Raw genomic sequence first — 20,640 nt, 5'->3', positions numbered from 1 at the left:
AGAGAATCTAGGAATTACCTTGGGTGCTGGTGCTGATTCTGGGTGTTCAGATGCATTGCCCTCTCAAGAATTAACTCATCGATGTGTGTGGTCAGCCCTTTAAAGTTTCTGAAACACTTTCTCATATGTTTTTTCACTGGGTCAGGCTCTCAACACTGCAAAGAACACAGAATCATCACCCAGTTCTAGAGACCAAGTCTGTGGGCCTTGACATGACTGTCTCAGGGTCAACTAGTTTTGCCACTTTGAGAATTGTCCACTCTTAATCCTGGGCTCTTGCCAACCTACCTTGTTGGTTCGCTGGCTTTTCTCCCTTGGGAGTTGGTATTTTGAAAAGGAGCCTTGAGAAAAGAGCAATTGGGGAAAATGCTCCCCTGGACACTTTACTGGGTGACATGTGGGTAGAAGCTGTGATTCCTGATAGTGGCCTCAGCCAAGTGACAAGAGGAAGCCCTACCTGTGATGTGAAAGACGTCCTAACTGTTTTGTGTGCATCCGTCTTTGTAGTTTCCAATAAGACTCAAAACCCTCTCTGACCCCAAATGTAGCCCCCTGGTCTCACCTGTGCCTCGAGGAACAAGAGCCAAGTCAAAAGGAAATAAGTCCCTTAGGCTTTACTCCTCCAACCTCGCCATTCTTGACTTCCCACAGCACGCAGAGCCCCGCCCCCCCAGATGTGCTTATGAATTGATCACCTTCCCTACCATTCGTTCCATGCCTACTACATCCCAGAACCTTGTGTACATTGACCTTCAGATCACCCGCTAAAGTAAGTATCTATTAGCATCTCTGCCTTTGGCCGATGTGGTACCTGAGGCTCAGAGAGACGAAGTAATTTGCCGAAGGTCACACAGCTCGTAAGTCAAAGAGCTGGGATTTGAACCCACACCCGACTCCAGATTCCATGCTCTCAGATATATACCGCACCCTCTCCCCAAAAACTGAAAATAAATTCCATAACCACTTCCTGCTCTTCCTGTCTGGGGTTTTTAGTATTTAAAACCAGGAGACACAACGACAGCCTTGGGACAGGCTTTGAGAGGTTCTGGTACTCTCTCAACCCTACCCACAGACACCTGTCACCCTCTGGGTTAAGGATGCCCACCCACCACACCGCGTCCTCTTTAAGACTCTTAACTGAAACTGAAGGGTTCCATTAGGACAAACCTGTGGCCACAGGACAAAAAGACCCAAAATACAGGAAGTAACAGCGGCCTTAGTTGCTTTTCTAGACTAGCAAGCCCTCCACTAATCAGTTCGGTTTAGCTAGTTACTTTTCTACTTTTTAAAGGGACAGAGGAGCATGCAGAATTCCCACAACAGCCACAGGATCAGTAAATATTTGCTTGCCTTTTCTTTTTTCTTTTCTTTTCCTTTCATCTCTTTTCTTTTCATTTCCTTTCTTTCTTTTCTTGTTCTTTTCTTCCCTTTTTCTTTTTTCTTTCTTTTTCCCTTTCTTCCTGTCTCCCTTCCTTTCCTTTCCTTCCTTTCCTCTCCCTTTTGCCTACCTTTCTTCCCTCTTTTCTCTCTCCCTCTCTCTTTTCTCTCTTTCTCTCCAAAGCGGTAGCTACAGCTTGGGAAAGAGAATAGACATCACATTTTATTTTTTAGTACCTTTCTGTGTTTCCTGGTCAGCTCCGTGTGCCAGTGTATTGTATTAACTGATGGTGACACAGCACTGAGCTGTGGACAATGAAGCATGAACACGAGACTCACTTCTGCCCTCTTCTTTCCTCCTTAGGTGAAGGCAGCTTCCAAATATGTGGATGTACCTGTGAGTATTTGAAAATTGCTTTTGTGTGTGTGTGTGTGTGTGTGTGTGTGTGTGTGTGTGTGTACGCATGTGTGTTTGCTTTCATGAGAAATTTAATGATGCTGTTTTCATTAGTTGCTACTAAATTGCATATTCCTGACTTGAATCACCAGAAAGAGAGAAGCCAAGAGTATTTCATGGTAAAACTTTTTTTTTAGATGAAAAGAGGGTATCGTTTCTTTCATCCAGAAGAGAGATCCTGTTTGAGAGTAAACCCAGTGGCCTTTCGTTTCATTTTCCTGGGTTTCTCTGGTACAGTTCATTCTCTATCGGCCTACTCCCCTCCCCTCCTGTATGCACACCTTGGGAGTCTCCGTGAGCTAGAAATTTGCACAAGGGTGCCAGTATTTTTTTTAAACAAATAAATTCTGAATTTGTTCATTTTGGGGTCAATTCTGCAATTGTTTTAAGGAAATCTTACAGAACTGCTTATAATTAGTGCAGACCTCATTAATGAAGAGAGCTCTCAAAGTTCACAGATAAAGCACTTGTGGTTGCCCAAAATTTACATTTAAATTGAGGTTAAGTACTACACATGAACGCTGGAGTGTGGGATTACCTGTGATAAGTCAGGATACATTTATCGACAGACTTTGCCCTGCCTATTAGCAAAATAAAATTGGAGAGATTTAAATATATTCCAATAAAGGGGAAAAGAAAATGATTCTGTCTCTCCATTTCTAACAAAAGAGGTGTGAGTCTATTATAAAATATTAAATTTAGAGAGCTTATCTCAACAGCCACCAAGGGTCTTGTACTGAACGTTTCTCATTCTGAACGTGGTTAAGTGCCCTCCTTGTTCAAATACTTATTTGTTAAAATTTGTTTTTTTCTAAAAGGATTTATATTAACATTTAAATTCATTTCCCCAGGAAGCTAAGTGTGTAATCGTTTATTGGCTTATTTCGCAAAGGATGGCAAAATGGAAAATTGGAGTGAATCTAGCATTAGCATACATTTTGTTTGTTTAATGAGAGAATGTACAATCAATAATTATGCTTTGAATTTATATAATACTTCTCATCGAGGGACCTCAGACTCCTTCACGTAGAGAGTCTTTATAATGGAGAAGAGAAAAAGCTCGCACACAACCGCAGCCAGGAGAGGCGTTAAGTAATTTATTTTTCCAAGCCCCAAAGTATAAACTTTCAGTTCACAGGGAGCGAACTACTCAAATTCTCTGGGCCTATTTCTCCACCCTTAAAAGAGAGGTAATAATACCCAAGTCACAGGTTTGCTGTGCAGATTAAATGACACACATATATGGAACTCTCAGCACTATGCCTGGCACTCCCTAGACATTTGAGCAGCAGGAGCAGAGCCCCTGGGCAGGCGGATAAGGGGGTGCTCGCACTGTATTGCACAGGGGAGCAGGGAGAGAGGATGAATTTGCTGACAGCAGTCCTGACCTGCACGGGTCTGCAGCCCTAATAGAAATTGAAATTCTAGGCACCCAGCCTGAAGATCTGGTGTCTATAGGCCTCCAAGTCAAGGGGCGATCTCCTCGGCGAGGTTTAAACAGGTGCCCAGCAGGCAAGCTCCAAATACCCAGAGAAACTTGACCCAGCAATCATCGCTATCACCGGAAGTTATTGGGGAGGTCAAATTATTTTGGGGAGGGGGTCCAAAAAGTCAAACATCAGTGATTTCATGTGGTTTCCACCTAATTCCTACAGACCAGGTTTAGATTTATTGTAAAGCTAAGGGGGAAAAAAAAAGGCTCTACATCTACACGAAAGGGAACAAAAGTGAATTAGCAGAATTTGCACCCTCTAGGGAGACAGAAGAAAATGATGCAACGTGTTCCAAACTGTGGTACATTTGCCACTGCTGATACATAATATAATAATAATTGCAATTGCAGCCAAGCCTCATAAAGCATTCCCTGTGTGCTAAGCACTGTTCTAAGGTAAGCACTTCAAATGTTTAAAGATGAGGAAGCTGAGGCGCAGAGATGGTCATTTGCTCAGGGTCCCACCGCTGGTAAGTGGCAGAGCTGAGATTTAAACCAGTCCCCTTAAACACTATGCCATCTGCAAGATGATTTTAGTTCGTGCATAGACCGACATCTTTATTGGGATAATTGAGTAATTATTTAAGGAGTATTAGAAAAAAATGTGGTTAGCACATCAAACCCATGATTTCACCAATTGTTATGGCTCAGGACAAGGATACCCTTTAAAATCAAGTTGATTAACATCTATTTTTATAGCACATAATATCATAGCAAGAATATTGTGTTTTCGTAAATAAACAATGTTATGGAAAATAATAGCACAGAATACACAGGCGTACTGTCTGTGCATGTTTACATATGGTAAATTACAGTAATCGTGTGCTTTTCCAAACAACCCTATGGGAGGGAAATGGGATCACCCTGCTTCACAGGTGAGGAAAGTGAGGCACAGGGAGGTTAAGAGCAAGTCCAGCATCACCTGCTAGTAAATCAGGGCGTGAGGGTTTAAGTGCCAGCAGTTTGACTCCGGAAAGCCTGCTAGCCCTGCCTTCCAGGGGTCAGTTGTGTGCATGTTTTTCCAACTCAGCCTTCAGTCGGGGCACATGGGTAGCTTGAACTCAGCCAAGGAGGGAATAGTTACACCGTGGAGATTGGCAGGCGTAACCAGTCAAGGTTTGCTGTTTTGTTCTGTTGTTTCTGTCTTCTGTTTTGAAGAGCCAGTGTCCTGGCACACCGGGGACGATCACCTATTAAATCACGTGTCCTCACCCCAGAATGTGCAGCGTTAATACTTGGCAGTGTTTGGGGAGGGGGGTGTTGCCTTTTGTTTTTTTTAAGTAGAGATTTCAGGCCCCTTGTGTCCAGAGATTCTGCTTCAATAGTTCGAGGGGAGGGGGGGAGGGGTGCGGAGCCTGGAAATCTCTTTCCAAAGAGCTGATGTGGGAGAGGGCAGGTTTGGGAACCAGTGGGCTAAACCCATGAGTCTGGACCTTGGCTACATATTGGAAACACCTGGGGAGCCCTTACGAGCATTAGCGCCAGGTTGCTTGCCAAATTAAAACAATTTCTGGAGTGAGGGGTCTTGGTGATAGTATTGCCCAAAGCTCCCCAGATCCTTCTCATTTGCAGCCAGGGTTAAGAACCCTGGGTGAAATCATCTTCCGAGGTGTTTCTGGCTCTGAAGTCTCCGAGTTCATCTGTGTTGCCCTGTGAGGTTTTTGGCACATGGTTTATTGGTTTAGTTCCTTGTGGGGACTAGTAGTTAGTTACATTAGAGATTTGTCTCTTAATTATCCGCACTAATGGAGAGAAGTGCTGTTACCAGTCATTCAAAACATTGCGTAATCCCCAAAGCCTATCTCTTTGTCTTAGATGTAGTATTTGACCCTTCCGAATATACATGACAGATTTGCATTTCTAATTAGGGCTTGCTTAAGTTACTGAAAATTTGAATTTGTTTTCAAGCTCAGAAGTACCTGGTAGGGGCAAGCTATGATTAAAATGTCCTATTTTTCCTAAGCCACAGAGTGGCTTCTTCACAAATGATACCTTCCACACGTGGAGGGAGTCAACTACACAGAGATTATTTGTTTTATACGTTTGCTAAAATCTCCATCCTCGGCCTGTCCAAGCCATATTTGAAATAAACAATGTACGAGATACTAAACACCATCATCTGAAGCTTTCCCCACTGTGTTTAGAAAGCAATATGATATAGGGGCGCCTGGGTGGCTCAGTCAAGCGGCCTCATGGTTTGTGGGTTTGAGCCCCTCATCCGGCCCTGTGCTGACAGCTCAGAGCCAGGAGCCTGCTTCGGATTCTGTGTCTCCCTCTCTCTCTGCCCTTCCCCACACTCGTGCTGTGTCTCTGTCTCTCAAAGGTGAATAAATGTTTAAAAAAAAAAAAAAGAAAGAAAGGAAAGGAAAGCAATATGGTATAAAGCCTCATTTATCTAATAGCATCAGTCATTTAGCCAAGAATATTTTCCATGTACAACTGCAAGTTAGCTTGTCTGTGAACAGTCTTTCTTTTAACCATTTTGGTTGGAAATCTACCTAGACTTCATTACACATCCTTCTCTGCCTGTGTCAACAGAAAACTGTACTTCAACCCTCCCTCAATGACAAAGGATCACCACTGTGACTGTCTTTCCCCCGTAGCCACGTAGTGACCTGCTACCCACAGGGCCTCCAGAGATATAGAGGCGGCTTACCTCTGCCCTTGATAGTCCCAGACCCCAGTGGTTGCTGGGTCTACCTGTCTGGTGCTGCAGTTTGCTAAGGGCATCAGGAAAAGTGACGGCACTCTGTTATCAGCCCACCCGTTTCAAACAGTTGCCCCTTCCTGGTCCACTGAAGGAAGGGAGACAAACTTGTTGGCTTTGGATGTAAAGCTGGTGAGAAAGGAAGAAGGTGGTGAGTGGAGGCTTGGGGGCTGTATCATAAGAACACTGTATACATTGGCACACAGAGACTGTATCGTCTTTATTTTGATGTTGGTTTCTCTCAAATCCCGTTTTTCTTCTTGGTTCCAAAGTAGATTCCAAAGGTGGGTAAGGCTATGAAGTGATACAATATTGTGGGGCAGGGTGGGGGAACAGAGTCATAGTGGCTCATGTTTGTATATCAATTTATGGCTTTTATGGTATCTTGACCTACATTATTTTATAACAACCCTTGAAGGTAAGTAGGAGAGCTACTATTAATCCCGTTTTACAGATGGTGTAACTAAGACCCAGAGAAATTTAAATGATGTTCGCAAGTTCCAGTTGGTGGGGGAATATAATAAAAATCCAGGTAGTGTGACTAAAGAGCTCAAAAAAAAAAAAAAAAAGATGTGGGGAAGGGGCTTATTCATTCACGGGTTTGTTCATTCAGCATATATTTACTGAGCACCTACTCTGTGCCAGGCATCATTCTGTGTGCTGAGGATACAATAGAAAATAGATCAAATAAAGCCCCTATATTTGTGGAGTTATGTTCTAGTGAGAGCAAACAAGCAGATATATAGTAAATGTCAGCTATTGGTACACGTGATGAAGAAAAAGAAGGGTCAAAAGGTAGAGAACCATGGAGCTTTTTAACTACCTAGGTAAGATAAACCACCCTGATTTTTTTTTTTTTTTGGTCAAAGTTTTTAAAACTTAAATGAAACGCCCTTTGACGGCAGCAAATTTTGTGGAAAGAGAAGGAGTGGGTGAAAATAACCATTCTTACAGGTTACTAACGTTGCCGGTTACTAACAGGGCTGCTGAATTGAGCTTTGAATCTTAGCTCTAAGGTGGCTGCATGAGTCCAGGAAAAGGCTATATCTGCCTCCAGGATCACCAGGGAAGAAATGGAAACAATACTAATAAGTTTCTCAAGTCCCCCCAAGTGGGGGGGTCCCCATCCCTACTGAGAATGCCCTTTGATGTGCGGCTGCCAAAGGGAGAGAAGGAGCCTAGCGAGGTGCCAGTTTAGAACTGATATGTATCACTTACATCTCATTGGAGAACCTCTATTGTTTCGTATCATAAAACTGCCACAATTATAGGACCATCACGGAACCTGCTCAATCCATTCACTGAAAATTGCTTGAAAGTGTAACAGTTGACTACTGTGGCTTTGGATTGTCCTCATTGTTTTTCAAATTAATACCTTGTCATTGTTCCAGCAGGTGTTAAGAAATGTTACTAGCATCCCAGGGGCCAAAGCATTGGCCCTTTCCTTGATAATTGTTTGCTTTGTATCATGAAAAAAAAAAAAATACAGTCCTACTGTTTCCAAACCTTCCTCATTTTCACCCTGGAAATTACACAGAAGTGTTAACTAACTTCAATTTGCAGTGGCTGACAGTCCCGTCTTGTAGAGAAATGATACTTTGTGATCTAAGGTAAATCACAGTAATGAAAACTAATCTTGTTTAGTTATTAGCAAACATACATGTCTACTGTGGAAATTTAAGCGGTTTGTTGCAGCTCTCCTGATGACCCATATTACATTGTTTTAATAGGTTTCTTTGGACGTATCTTTGATTGCGACATCTCAAGCAGTGTGCACCCCGAGCCTCTCTTTTTTTTTTTTATTAGTATTTTCTCACAATAAATTATTTCTTAACTCTGGATGAACCACCTGCTTACCTTTCCAGAAAATCTAATTTATTTAAAAATCACGTCCTTCGCCCTCCTCCTCAATTCCTGCTTTTTAAAATTTGGGGGCCATAAGGCTGCGCTGGGAAGTAAAGACAGATAAGAGGTTGAATGTCTCCTCTGAGTAAACCGATTAGGAAATATTCACTACATGCTCAGGTTAAAGTGTTCCTCCCCACCCACCCACCCACCCAAAAAAAAATGTGGCTTCAGTAGGAGGAGATGTACGCTAAAATATAATTTCTTTACTTAGCATTTTCTCCATTTTTTAAAGAAGAAAAAAAGATCGAGGAAGGCTGTCACCTTTCCAATGTTATATTAAGGACAGACAGTGGAAGACAGAGTCTGTTTGGGTATTCTTAAATGGGGATTTCAATCCAAAGAAAAGCCAGAGGATGTCTCTGGGTTATCCAGTGATGATTTATCTGTTACAGTATCTATAGCAGAAAAAGAAATTAATAGCTTAAAAAAATAACTGTAAAACCGTGTAATCCCAGCTCCCTTTCTTAGCCAGGTTTGATTCCTGGAAAGAGCAGGAGGCTCAAATATCAGTTCTTAGCAGTCCAGGCTGTGGATAGCTCTACAGTATATTATGAATAGCTTCAAATTCCAGCACAGGCAGTGTGGGGTGGGGTAGGGTGGGGTGGGGAGACTGAAATGCATGAGTCACCGAGGAAGTCACTGTCTGAAAATTCCATTTTCATGTTTTCCTGTTTCTTTGCAGAAACCCGGGATGGACGTGGCCGACGCCTATGTGACTTTCGTCCGTCACTCTCAGGATGTCCTCCGTGATAAGGTCAATGAGGAGATGTATATAGAAAGGTTATTTGATGTAAGTAAATGCCTTCTCCTCCTTGAAGACCAAGGAGGAGACCCTCCAAAATGTGACAAAATAAGAGACAGGAGGATAAGTCACATTTTGAGAAAATGGATTGGTCCTGATTCGAGCAGTGTCTTTCCCTTTCCCTCTGCCTTAGGCTCTTATCTGTCGTGTGTCTGTTCCGAACCCACTCTGGCGTGGCCGTGTCTCAGTCCCAATCTGTGTGATACGTAGGACGACGCACAGCCTCTCTCAGCAAGCAGCCTTGTTTCTGCACGAAGCTTGTGAGGCAGCTTTTCTGTAACTGGCAGAGACCTTTCTTGGTCATGGTCCTCCTCGCAATCTGGCCTTGCTTTAGGGATGTGTTGTCGTCGGGGAGGCTGACACCGGCTCCCTCTCCTGGGGGTGGTGCCTCCCTGACCCCAGCCGTGGCTTGCAGATGTACAGTACGTGGTGCATTGTTACCCTTCCAAGAGAACTCCGTTTCTGGAAGCCTGGAAATGCTTCGTTAGCCCTGGCTTTGGGCAAACTCTTGTACTAGACTTGTTCAGCCAGTGTGGTTTTAAACCGGGGCGCCCCCTGCCCACCCACCCACTTGAAAACTCGGGAGAAGAAGCGGCTATACAAAGAGCAGGTATATCAGGCTGCCCGACCCAGACCGAACTGGAGAAAATGCAGATTTCTGAGGATTAATAGCTATCAAGCAGTCTTATTTCCATTGTGACTACATCTGCACTTCCAAAGCAAGCCACTGAGGCAAAAAGAAGGGGGGAAAAAAAAGGAATCTGCTTTGGTCTCAAACTGCCTGCCTCTTTCAGGCCAAAACAGATGGGGCTGCCTAATTTAGCCAGATATTTTGCTTCAAGTTTCCACTGAATTTGCCAGTGTAGACCCGGCCAGAGTGCATGGAAGCTGACGTACTTGTCTCCGTGTGGCTCTAATTGTGCAGCCTACTTCTGTCTCGTGAAGCGTGAGCTCCTTCTGTCCAGGTTTTCGTATATTTTTAGTGCCAGCCCGAACATTAATGTTTTGGTCTACTATGGAATCCGTGTTTCTATATTTTTTCTGTGATTGTGTTCAGCAATTTACATTGAGTTTGTGCGTGTGTGTGCGCGCGTGTTTTTGTTCCATAGCTAAGTGAGCTCATTGTTGGCAGTGCTCAGGATTCTCCAGCTTCTGACTTTTATATGCTTTGTCTTCCAGCTCATTTGCTTTCCTCGTGTGTTGAAAAGGCTCCTTCCTTTTTTTCTTTTCCAATCATCCCCTCTCTGTGCTCAATATCGCTCTTTCCTCTGCATCACCTTTCCTCGAGAAAACCTTTCTTACTTTTTAATTCCCACCCGTCCTCTCTCTCGGATTAAAATGGAACTTATCTCTCATGTCAAATGTTTTATCACATTATATCAAGTGGCATGAATTAGAATCAAATAATCTTCCTGTGTACATCTTCTAGCATGACCCACATCCACTGAGAATGCCTCATACATACATAAAACTCACCAGCGGGTTCTCTCCCTTCTCTGCATGTGTGCCTTTATGAAAGTACCGAGCCTAGAATGCCCAGGGCACAATCACCCATCCAATAGGCATTGAAAACAGAGACAGGCAGCAGCCTCAGATGGCAGTCAGGAGTGCGGACAGTCTGCCCATCTCCACCGAATTAAATTCCAAACCGCAAATTTTCAAGAAGCCTGTGGATTGTTCTTTTCAATGCCTAGGTTGCCTTTTTTGTTTTGTTTTGTTTTCCTTTGATCAGTATCTTCTGATTCTCAGTTTTGTGTGGCTCTCGCGTGCGTGTGCGTGTGCGTTCCTGTGCGAGTGTGTGTGCGAATAACCTTGTGCTCTCTAACACTTTAAAACATCTCGTACCGAATTTGATGTTTGATCTGCAGCTTAGCCTGTCGCTTCCTCACAGATAAGCCACCTCTTCTTTTTTTTTTTTTTTTATTAAAATGACAAGGGGCACAAAAAATTTTAAGGTAGCCTTGTTGAAGGCAACAAGACAAATTGTCCTTTTCTGTGGCTTTTTTTTTTTTTTAAGGAAAGTGCAACTGAATTGTTATTCAAAAATAAGAGTGGAGCCTTGGCTGACACAGATGGGAAAGCTAGACTTGTCCGGCCATTGTAGAACACAGTCGAATTCAAGCCCTCTGGCTTTTAGTGTGAATTAATAATGAAAAGACACATTTACTAAGAATATGCTGCTCAGAAAGTAAATTATGCTTAGGGTCATTCAAAAACTCGCAAGTATTTCTAGCCCCTTGTCGAATTACACTGACCTGTGTAAGACGGCCTCCTTAATTCTGTGAGAATCCTCACAATTTAGTCTCATAGTGTGCTAATCATGTTTCCTGAGGGAGTCTTAGTTTCACTCCCCAGAGTATCTGATTTTAAAGACTTCACCATTACAATCATTCGCTGAACCTCACTCCCACCCCTGTGGGAAAAAATTTTTTTTCAATAGCTTATTTGGAGCTAATAAATCTCTTGCCTTTTACTTTCTTACTTTCCAAATAACCTGCTCCCCTAATTTACAGAATATCGGTGCTAAGCAACCTAACTGATGTAGTGCAAAAAAAGTTATTGAATCTGTCATGGATTTAAAACAGTTGTCATTTGAAAAACCCAGAGCTTCTCGAAAAGCTTCATTACCATGCAGTCTCAGTAATTTAATTCAGTACTTACTGTTTTTCTATAATCTAGCAGCAAAACATCAGATTACCAACATGTTTGATTATTTTCGGCTTCTGTTTCCTCAAGCATGGTGTTTATGTCTTTGCATCTACGCTCTGCAAGGCTCTCGTGTCCACTGAGCTAAACAAGGGGAAGCAAATGTTAAGGCAGGAGGGTCTCTGAAACTGACCACCCTCAGTTTCTTGCCACAGTGAACTTGTTCTTTAAACTCTGTTCCTTACTGATGGTGGTCCTGGAGCAGGTTTCTAAACAATTGGCAGAAATCTATGGAGAAAAACTTGTTGATCTGAGAGGTGGCTCTTCCAAATTGTTGCATTTTGATAAATGGCAGAAATGAATAATAGGAAATTAGCATTTTGAACGAGGAAAAAAATATAGATCTCCGAGATTGTTTGCTGTTTGGGGGTTGTTGATTCTGACTGTGGTGTCGTTCTCTGGTTTTTAGTTCCTGCTGGCATCTGTCATTCAGAGGCATGTCTCAGAGTTCCTGTTGTGCTTTCCGCTGTGTTTCGAAGTCTCCATTTTATTTACCTGAAAAGTCCTTTAAGTTCTTGCTATTTAGTTTTGTGACGCGGTTTTCTGGTTGTTGTTGTGATGTTTTGGTTTTGCCTTTCTGAATGTGCCTTGTAGAAAAGGCTGGATGGCATTAGTGTGTGTTTGCATCTGAGAATATTTGGACTAATAGTGGGTCATTTAATGAGTGCATCTTCCGTTTTAACCGGGCTCCCTCGGATCTAGCTTTCTCTCTGCCTTGTCATTGTACTTTTGGCTGGAATTGGGTGCTTGTGGGAGATTATCGGCATAGCATTTGGGGCTCTATATTTAATGTTCTGCATTTTTATCTATTTTATTATGTAACTTAAGAACAGTGTTCCAAATTCTTCTTCACCAACATTTTTTTTAAACAGGCATTCTCTAGGCTTATTGAAGCGATACATCAGACATAACGTTGCCTAACCAGGTTTTCTAATGCAGTGAAAGCTTCCCTGTTTATTAGTAATTGATTGGCACTGTCCAGATTCTGTTAAATACTATCAACTTTTTTAGTCATGCACCTAAGAAAAAAACTAACCAGTCCAAAATTAAGTACTGTTTGGGGCGTCGGGGTGGCTCAGTCAGTTAGGCGTCTGACTCCAGCTCAGGTCATGATCTCACGGCTCCTGGGTTCGATCCCCGCATCGGGCTCTGCGCTGACAGCTCAGAGACTGGAGCCTGCTTCGGATTTTGTGTCTCCTCTCTCTCTCTGCCCCTCCCCTGCTCACACTCTGTCTCTCTCTCTCTCTCTCTCTCTGTCTCTCTCTCTCTCTGTCTCTCTCTCTCAAAAATAAATAAGCTTTAAGAAATTAAAACCAAAAACAAATCAAGGACTGATTGGAAAAGAATCCTCATGCAGCCTCCCATACTGTTTCAGATGTACAACTATACATTTCATCTGCATTTTTGTAATTTTCCTAAAAGTAGGACATATGATTTTAAACTGGTTTCAGTTGCTGCAAAATAACAGTTTAAAATATTTCAAAACAAAAGATTGGGCGATTTAAAGCAAGAGAATATTCCAATATGTAAAACAGCAATGAATTTCAATTATATTAAAGATGCTGAATTTTTAAAGGAGAATCAGGTTGCTGTCAGACTCCAATGGAAGCTTGGCCTCCTGGAAAATTATTGCTGACTTTTAAAGAAAATATAAAACATAGGTAGGAAATAATCTCCATATTCCTAAAGCAGCTGTTGAGGAGAAATGCACAAACCCAAGAAATAGCTTGAAGACAGTGATTTAAAGCTTGAGTGTCCATAAATCATGCAGATGGCTCCCCCCACACCCCCCCCCCACTTGGGTGATTAATTCAATATCTTCCCCCAAAACAAAAACATGCTTTTTGAAATTAGAGATCAGATCATCAGGAGAAGCACCTAAGATTTCAAGGTCTAAACAAAAATTAATTTATTTTCTTTCCTCCTTGTACTTCTTGAAGACACAGACTGAGAAGAAAATCGGGATTAAAAGAGATGTGCTTAGGGTGAATTCATCTGCTTAAACCTCACAGGCTCGGAGATGAGTGATTAAAAAACCATCTCGAACTTGGAAGGCATCCACGTTGGTGGTAATGCCCGATCTGCACTGGCGTTCCTCAGGCCCCCGTGCCGTTGTGAACCAGGCCCGGCGAACATTTGACTGGGGATGATACATGGATTATATAGGTCAATTATACACTTAATCTGCCTTCTGGAGGATTAAGTATTTGCAGATTGACTCTGCTTTTGGCTTCTCTCTGGCAGTTATCAGATCAGGAAAGGGCCCCTTACCAAACCCGCCTCGTGAGCACTTAATCAGGCAGCGCCGTCAGGATCGGATGGGGCCGCTGCTCTGTGCTCTTTGCATTGCACAGATTTTAATTTGCTGTTCCATTATCAAATCGGATATTTGTCCACTCTCTGTGTCAGCACAATAATTGAGTGCGAATATTTCCCATTAAAGGGGTAATTTGCAAAATGAAACCTTTGCCTATTAAAACGCATTTGCTATATTTACATAGGAAACCACAGATAACCTTATTTCCATAACCTTATTAAATTACACAAGCACTATGTTTGTGAACAGATATCAATCCAACTAGGAGTCATCCTGCTCGAGGAAGTAAGGGCTGAATAGACTCTAAGGAAGCATTATGTTATTCTGTTAGGTACGTAAGGTGTATCACCGGCTGTCCAGGTGAGGGAAACGTACTTCCAAAGGTACAGCGTGGGGAGCGGCAAGGCATATGGCGTCTGGGCACTGAGATAGTGGGTTCTCTCCTCCACAAGCAGTAAGCAGGTTTGACTGCCCCGAATAGGAGCTACGGTGTAGTGATCATGGGCCGTGATGCGGAGCCTTCAGACTTCACCCCTGATCCTCACAAGCTGGGTGACCTTCAGTAAGGTACTTAATCTCTCAGAGCTCCAGCCGATTCATCTGTGTAACAGAGATGAAAGTAAGCAGAACCTTCTCGCGGAGTTGTTATGGGGGTGAAATGCCATGTACAGCTGCAAGTGTCGGGCCCTGGGCGAGCATTTGGTAAGTGTTAGCCGCCACCACCACCATCATCGTCACGTCCACATCACCATTGTCATCACTGAAATGGAACCGCTTTTCCCAGATCTCTTCTTGTCTTGTCGAACAACACTCCATATCCGTCGAAAGATGTTAACCCCAAACTTGCTTAGAATTGCTTGATATACAGCAGCCCGGTACCATTCTACTTTGAGTAAACATAGTTCTGAAACCAGCAGAACAATGGAAGTCGGGACTGGGGCTTTGAAGTGAGCCAGGCAGGAGTAGGAATCCTGGTTTTGCCGTGGCTGAGCTAGCTTCAGGTGACTTCGTTAGCTGCTTTGGGCCTCAGTTTCCCCATCTGTAACGAAACTGACTTCTTACAGTAGTTGTGAGGACAAAATAACGTAATGACTATGGACTGGCCTAGTCAGACATTCAAGAAGCCTTTTATCATCAGCATTATCATCTCATAGAATTCTTGGTTCTTTTAAGTGATTTTAAAATGACTGAGCCCTACCCCCTAAACAAAACCATACTGCGTTGGCATATTAATCAGATTTGACCTTCTGAACATGAAGAGTTTTTTTTTTAGAGCATGGAGGAATGACTAATCCCTTTTATTGTTACAGATGCAATAAATGTGCATCGGAGACTTTTAGAAAATACAGCTAAGCAAAAATAAGAAAACGCTGTGTCCCCCATACCCAGAGATCATTACTTGAGTGTTTATTCTTTGGGATCTTTCTCGAGGTGCTTATATACATTATGGTTTTGTTGTTGTTGTTGTTTTAACAAAATAAGTAGGCAAAAATTGCTCTATAAATGTTCTCCTAATGCACTGTACATATTCAGAATCCCCCTCCTGTCCCCAAAATATTCTTGACATCTGGTTTGTGCAAACCAGGATCGGATACAGGGCTACATATCACATCTGGTGGTGATGCACTTTAAACTCCTTTTTATCCGCACTGGCCCTTTTCTCGTGGCCCTGACTTGTTAAAGGGACCGCCCTGCCAATTGTTCTGCAGACTGGAGGAGTTTATTACTAGCTAAACATAGAACTGATTTAAGGAGGAAAAAAAAAAATCTAGCTGAATTCAACCAAGTATTTCTTTTAGACATAAATTAGTATCTCAGCATAATTCAACCAAGGATTTTTAAAGCTGTTCTTTGTATAAGGAGAATTTTTGAAGCTGATTCTGAAAAACAAAAACAAAAGCAGTTAAACAGCAAGAAATCGTCAGAGGCCTGGATACAAGTTGGCTATGTGAGGAGCTACAGGGATTTTATTTGATGTATGAAGGCAGAGATACGTGAGCGGGGTGGTAAATCCAGGTCCATGGTCCAGTATTTTTTGTGTCCCTGTGACTTCTTCAGTGCAATCCTGGACCAGTAACTGACATGCGTGCCTCAAGACCCTGAGGAAGGTTCCTTCGTTAATTCTGCTAGGATTTTCCCTGAGGTTATCAATCTGAAATTAAGCCGTCCAAATCAGTCAGAGGCTGAGCTTTCAATACTCTTCAGATCAAATTTTAATTGAACTGTGGCCTTGTCCTTGTCATCCTCAATTATGAGGCTAAAGAGCATATAGTCCAGTCTATAAGGACATCCTTTAGAATCTGTGTGATGATATATATTGGAAAGAAAAACAAATCTGAAATGTACTAGGAAAAGCAGTCAGGAAAGGAGAAACAATTGTTTTTTTTTCCACCTGATTTTGAACCCCGAAATAAATTCTTGACAATGCAGCCTTGTCCTGAGCCTTGCAGCAGAGCTACAAAGGAGAGTCCCTTCCCATAAAGATTATGGAAACTGGACACAGAGTCAGAGAGAAATGAGGAGTAGAGGGCCTATTCCTCTCACCTTGATTTGCAACATTATTATATTACCATCCGCGTGGCGCACACGCACGCACACACACACACACACACACACACACACAAACGATCAGGATTTAAGATCGTGGACGTGAACCTCAGACCCAAGAGCCTCACAGTGGGAACTCTAAAACACTCCAAGTTCATCTTCATGACTTTACTCCTCCAGTGCCCCGCAAAGACCCAATGTCTTCTAGATTTTCCTACTTCCCACCATCCAAATGTGCCTCTGACAGATTTGCTATTTCTTCCTCTGTTTCGGTAAAGAGTTAGTGCTCCCTTTGTTGGGATATTTGCAATTTTAACAAACTATTTAGCCAAAAGAAGGCACTAACAATAGAAATTTTAACCTTTGAGACGACAGGAAGCAAGCTCTATTAGGGTGGGAGGGGGTGGACAGAAGAATGTTTTGAGGGCTCTGATGCCCTCTTGCCATGACTCTCCTATTCAAGTATGAATCGTCTCTTGCCGTATGGCCTTCAGCATAACAAGTAAATGATAACAATTAATTATTTTTCTTTTGGAGTCTTAGATATAGAAACACATTTCCATTCCACATGGACATAGGAATGCGTCTCTCCATGCCTGGGTGGAGGGTTTCAGCGGTCCTGCATGCAGAAAAGATAAAGGGGCATTAATAGATTTGGATTATTTGGATTAATTGTGTCAAATGGATTATTACTATCCAAAAGTAATTGCTTATGCTTTTGTTAGCATCATCCTTACAGATTTATATTTCAGTGCAGGTCTTCAAGGAGTTCTTTTCTAATCTAGCTGCTTCCTGAAGCCATTCATAGAAATAGGTCTCATTTACTTTTCGGCAAACCTTATATAAAACCAGTCTTGAATTTTCCCTGGAGCTTGTGTTCAGGGAAGAGTTTTGCTAAGTGTCTTTATCAGAACAGCTTTCTGTGTTCCAGGAGACATTTGGTGAATACAGTTAATTTGTTTTCTTTTCCAGAGAAGAATGTTCCCATAATCATTCTAAGAAGCCAGGCTGATTGCTCTGTTATATTAAGGTCATGGTATCCTTGCTAACATGACCCACACAATACTTTTGTGTCTTAGAAACGGGGCTTTTTTTTTTCTTATGGCAGACTTATGGCATGGAGGCAGTAAGCGACAGACTCTTACACACACCACACATGTGCGCGCATGCGGGCACACACACACACACACACACACACAAACACACAGAGTAGCCAAGGCACATTTTGTGGAACAAATATTATCACACTGCGTTGTAAGATACGAGATGTACTAAATCCTTAAATACTTCCCATTAATTAACCAACGATTTTTCTCCCTGCCGGGCTCTGAAAAGGCTACTATCAAAAGATTTCACTGTCTCTTTATACCCAGAGTCCTAGTCACTTGCTCTAATACTTTTTTTTAATGAAAGAATTTAAAATGTCCTCTAGTGCTGTTCATGGACCGTCAACGTTAGCCTCACCTGCGAGTTTGTAAGAGGTGCAGAATCGCAGTCCTAACCCCAGCCCAGATGAATCTGAATCTGCATTTTAGCAAGATCCTCTGTTGATTCAAATGCACGTTAAAGTTTGAGAAGTACTGGGGAAGGTCAGTGACTTCCTACCTTATTTTCTCACAACTCACAGTAAGAAACATTTCAGCCCAGTACCTGAACACAGAGAGAGAGAGAGAACAAAAGTTCATGCAACAATATTGACCCTCTATGTGATACAGTCTGATATTTTCTATTCCATCTTTCAGAATGGGTGGTGGGAACCAATAAACTGATTTCATCACATACTAAGAGGTCACAACCCTCAGTTTTAGAAACATACCTGGAACCAAGTTGTCCCCCGTGGCACGAGTGGCACTTGGAGGCAAGTGACTGTATGTTGGAAGATGCTAGTTTGTCTCCTGAGGAATGTTGAGCAACATCCCAGCTTCCACCCACTAGATGCCAGTAGCAACCCCCTCTCAGTTGTAGTGACCAAAAATGTCTCCAGACATGGCCAAATGTGTCCTTGCAGGGAGTGGGGAAGGGAATCACCCCCGTTTGAGAGCCACCGATCTGGACGAACCAGAAAAGGAGTTGGTGCGCAGTGCGTGCAGGGAGCCCTTGCTTTCTTTATGTCAGATGTCCCCCAGCTGCCGCCACCACATACACGGTGAATATGCTATAGTAACAACAACCAAGAGTCCATTTGTCAACCCCGGGAGTTTGCTTGGGAGCTGTGCCAGTCCCAGAAGTAGATTATGTTTGGGGGGCTTCATGCATCTACAGGAAAAGCTGTGAGCCATCTACAACTCCTCACCCTCCTACTGTCTCCCCCAGAATAGTCCACTCAGAGCTGGCAGAAGGATCTGGAGCAGTGTGTTAGATCAGCAGTACAGATTCCCGCTTTGGCCTCCCTAATTGCTTTTCTTCTTATAATTCCACCCAGACCTTGGTTTAAAAAAAAAAAAAAAGTCATTGCTTCTACCAGGTGGCTACAAGTTATCTCTGTGTGTCCAAAAACCTGAAAAGAAGGCTCAACTTGAATACTTCATTCATTCCAAATTCCCAATTGAGAAGAGAACAGTTAATAGCCTCTTGTTCTTCTGTTAAACTCTTGCCAAGTGAATAAAAATCCAGTTAATAGAGTCTAGTGATTCGCCTCCTCTATGAATATCCCCGTATCAGAAGGCTTACAACGCCAGTATCACTTGCTATGTTGGGTTCCCCTGACTGCATTTGGCAAAAGTTTTTACTCCAACCATCCATACATACTGGTACAACTCCAGTTACACCAACAATCCTCCAGGGCTTGCCAGGGTGAGAGGATGAGGGTGTTGTTAATTCCCGGACCTGTATGCCAACCAGGATATAAAAGCCCCTCTCATTTTTAGTGTAAAAAGAATTTTTTTAAGAACAAGTAATATGTAGGGGTTCCCGGGTGGCTCAGTCGGTTAAGCGCCTGACTTCGGCTTGGGTCATGATCTCACAGTTCATCGGTTTGAGCCCCGCGTCGGGCTCTGTGCTGACAGCTCAGAGCCTGGAGCCTGCTTCAAATTATCTCTCCCTCTCTCTGCCCCTTCCCTGCTCAAAAATAAATAAATGTTAAAAAAAATTTTTTTTAAATGTAAAGTAAGTTCATGAGTTTTTTAATGAAATTCTCTAAATCACTTTTTAAGGAAGATAATTATCACTCCTTTTTGCTCACAAAATTCATTATTTGGTCTAGGAAACTATCCTATGAAATAGAAAAAAATCTGGTTATTAGGTACCCCACTAGTTTTGGGGAGCACTAAGTCAATGTCCCACTCATCCACAGGTGATTTTGCCCCACAGGGAGCATTCGGCATTTTCTGGAAATGTTTTGCTCTCACATATGGGAAAGTGCTTTTAGCATCTAGTGGGGAGAGATCAGGGGTGCTTCTAAACATCCTACAACGCACAGGACAGCCCCCCACAACACAGAAGTGTCCAGCTCAAAATGCTAGTAGGGTGGAGGTTAAGAAGACCTTCTCTAGGTGATACATCCACCTACACAAATCCTGTGTCTTTAATGATATGGGCTGTTTGAGTTTAAATTTTGGCATACATGAGCAATATCACCTTTTCAAGGATACTTGGCAAACATCTCAGAAACTAGTCTCAAAAATCCTTTTCACAAAGTCACCTGGCTGGCTCAGCCGGAAAAACATGAGACTCTTGATCTTGGGGTCATGAGTTGGAGCCCCACGTTGAGTATAGAGATTACTAAAAATAAATAAACTTAAAAAAAAAAAATCCTGGGGCCCCTGCCTGACTCATCGTAGAGCAAGCGACTCTTCATCTCCAGATCACGAATTCGAGGCCCATGTTGGGCGTGGAGCCTACTGAACATTTAAAAAGAATGAAAAATTTTTAAAAAATCCTTTTGATAAGATTCAACCAAGGATCTAAACAATAAAAGTCAAGGAATCCTTAGCATTTACCTTTCTTGGCTCGAACTTAACATTCATCCATGTATAGTTGCGAGGGAGCTTCCGTGCTTCCACAAAAAGTCCAATCTTGTCAGTTAAATGAACCAGGACAGCTTTCTTCTGCTGGAAGGTGTCCCTTGAAGTTTTTAAGGGACGGGCTCTTTTACATCAAGCCGACCTTAAGAGCATAGGCTTTGTAATGAGACATGCCCAAGTTCCATGCCTGGGTCTGCCACTTACTACCTGCGTGACTTTGGGTAACTTAACCTTCCTGAGCCTCAATTTCCTCTGTAAAACCAGAGATAAAAACAGTATCTAACTCTTTCGATTAGGAGGACTGAGTGAGGCAATGCCTACAGGCAGAAACCACTCAGCATAAATCAGTCTCGGTGCACAGAATT

General features: G+C 42.6%; 1 protein-coding gene across 11 annotated transcripts in view; it reads left to right on the top strand.

Moving 5' to 3' along the window:
* The window catches only part of CADPS (calcium dependent secretion activator), a 476,722-nt gene that overhangs the window by 428,241 nt on the left and 27,841 nt on the right, over positions 1 to 20,640 (top strand). For all 11 annotated transcript variants that reach the window (XM_030307156.1, XM_030307157.1, XM_030307154.1 and 8 more), the window contains 2 exons: positions 1,742 to 1,774; positions 8,624 to 8,731. In XM_030307156.1, the coding sequence (XP_030163016.1) occupies positions 1,742 to 1,774; positions 8,624 to 8,731 (141 nt within the window). The remainder of the gene's footprint in view (positions 1 to 1,741; positions 1,775 to 8,623; positions 8,732 to 20,640) is intronic.

The sequence above is a fragment of the Lynx canadensis genome, chromosome A2, assembly GCF_007474595.2.
Source record: "Lynx canadensis isolate LIC74 chromosome A2, mLynCan4.pri.v2, whole genome shotgun sequence".
Classification (NCBI taxonomy): Eukaryota; Metazoa; Chordata; class Mammalia; order Carnivora; family Felidae; genus Lynx; species Lynx canadensis.
The sequence above is the reverse complement of the archived record's forward strand: the minus strand, read 5'-3'. Positions and strand labels throughout refer to the sequence as shown.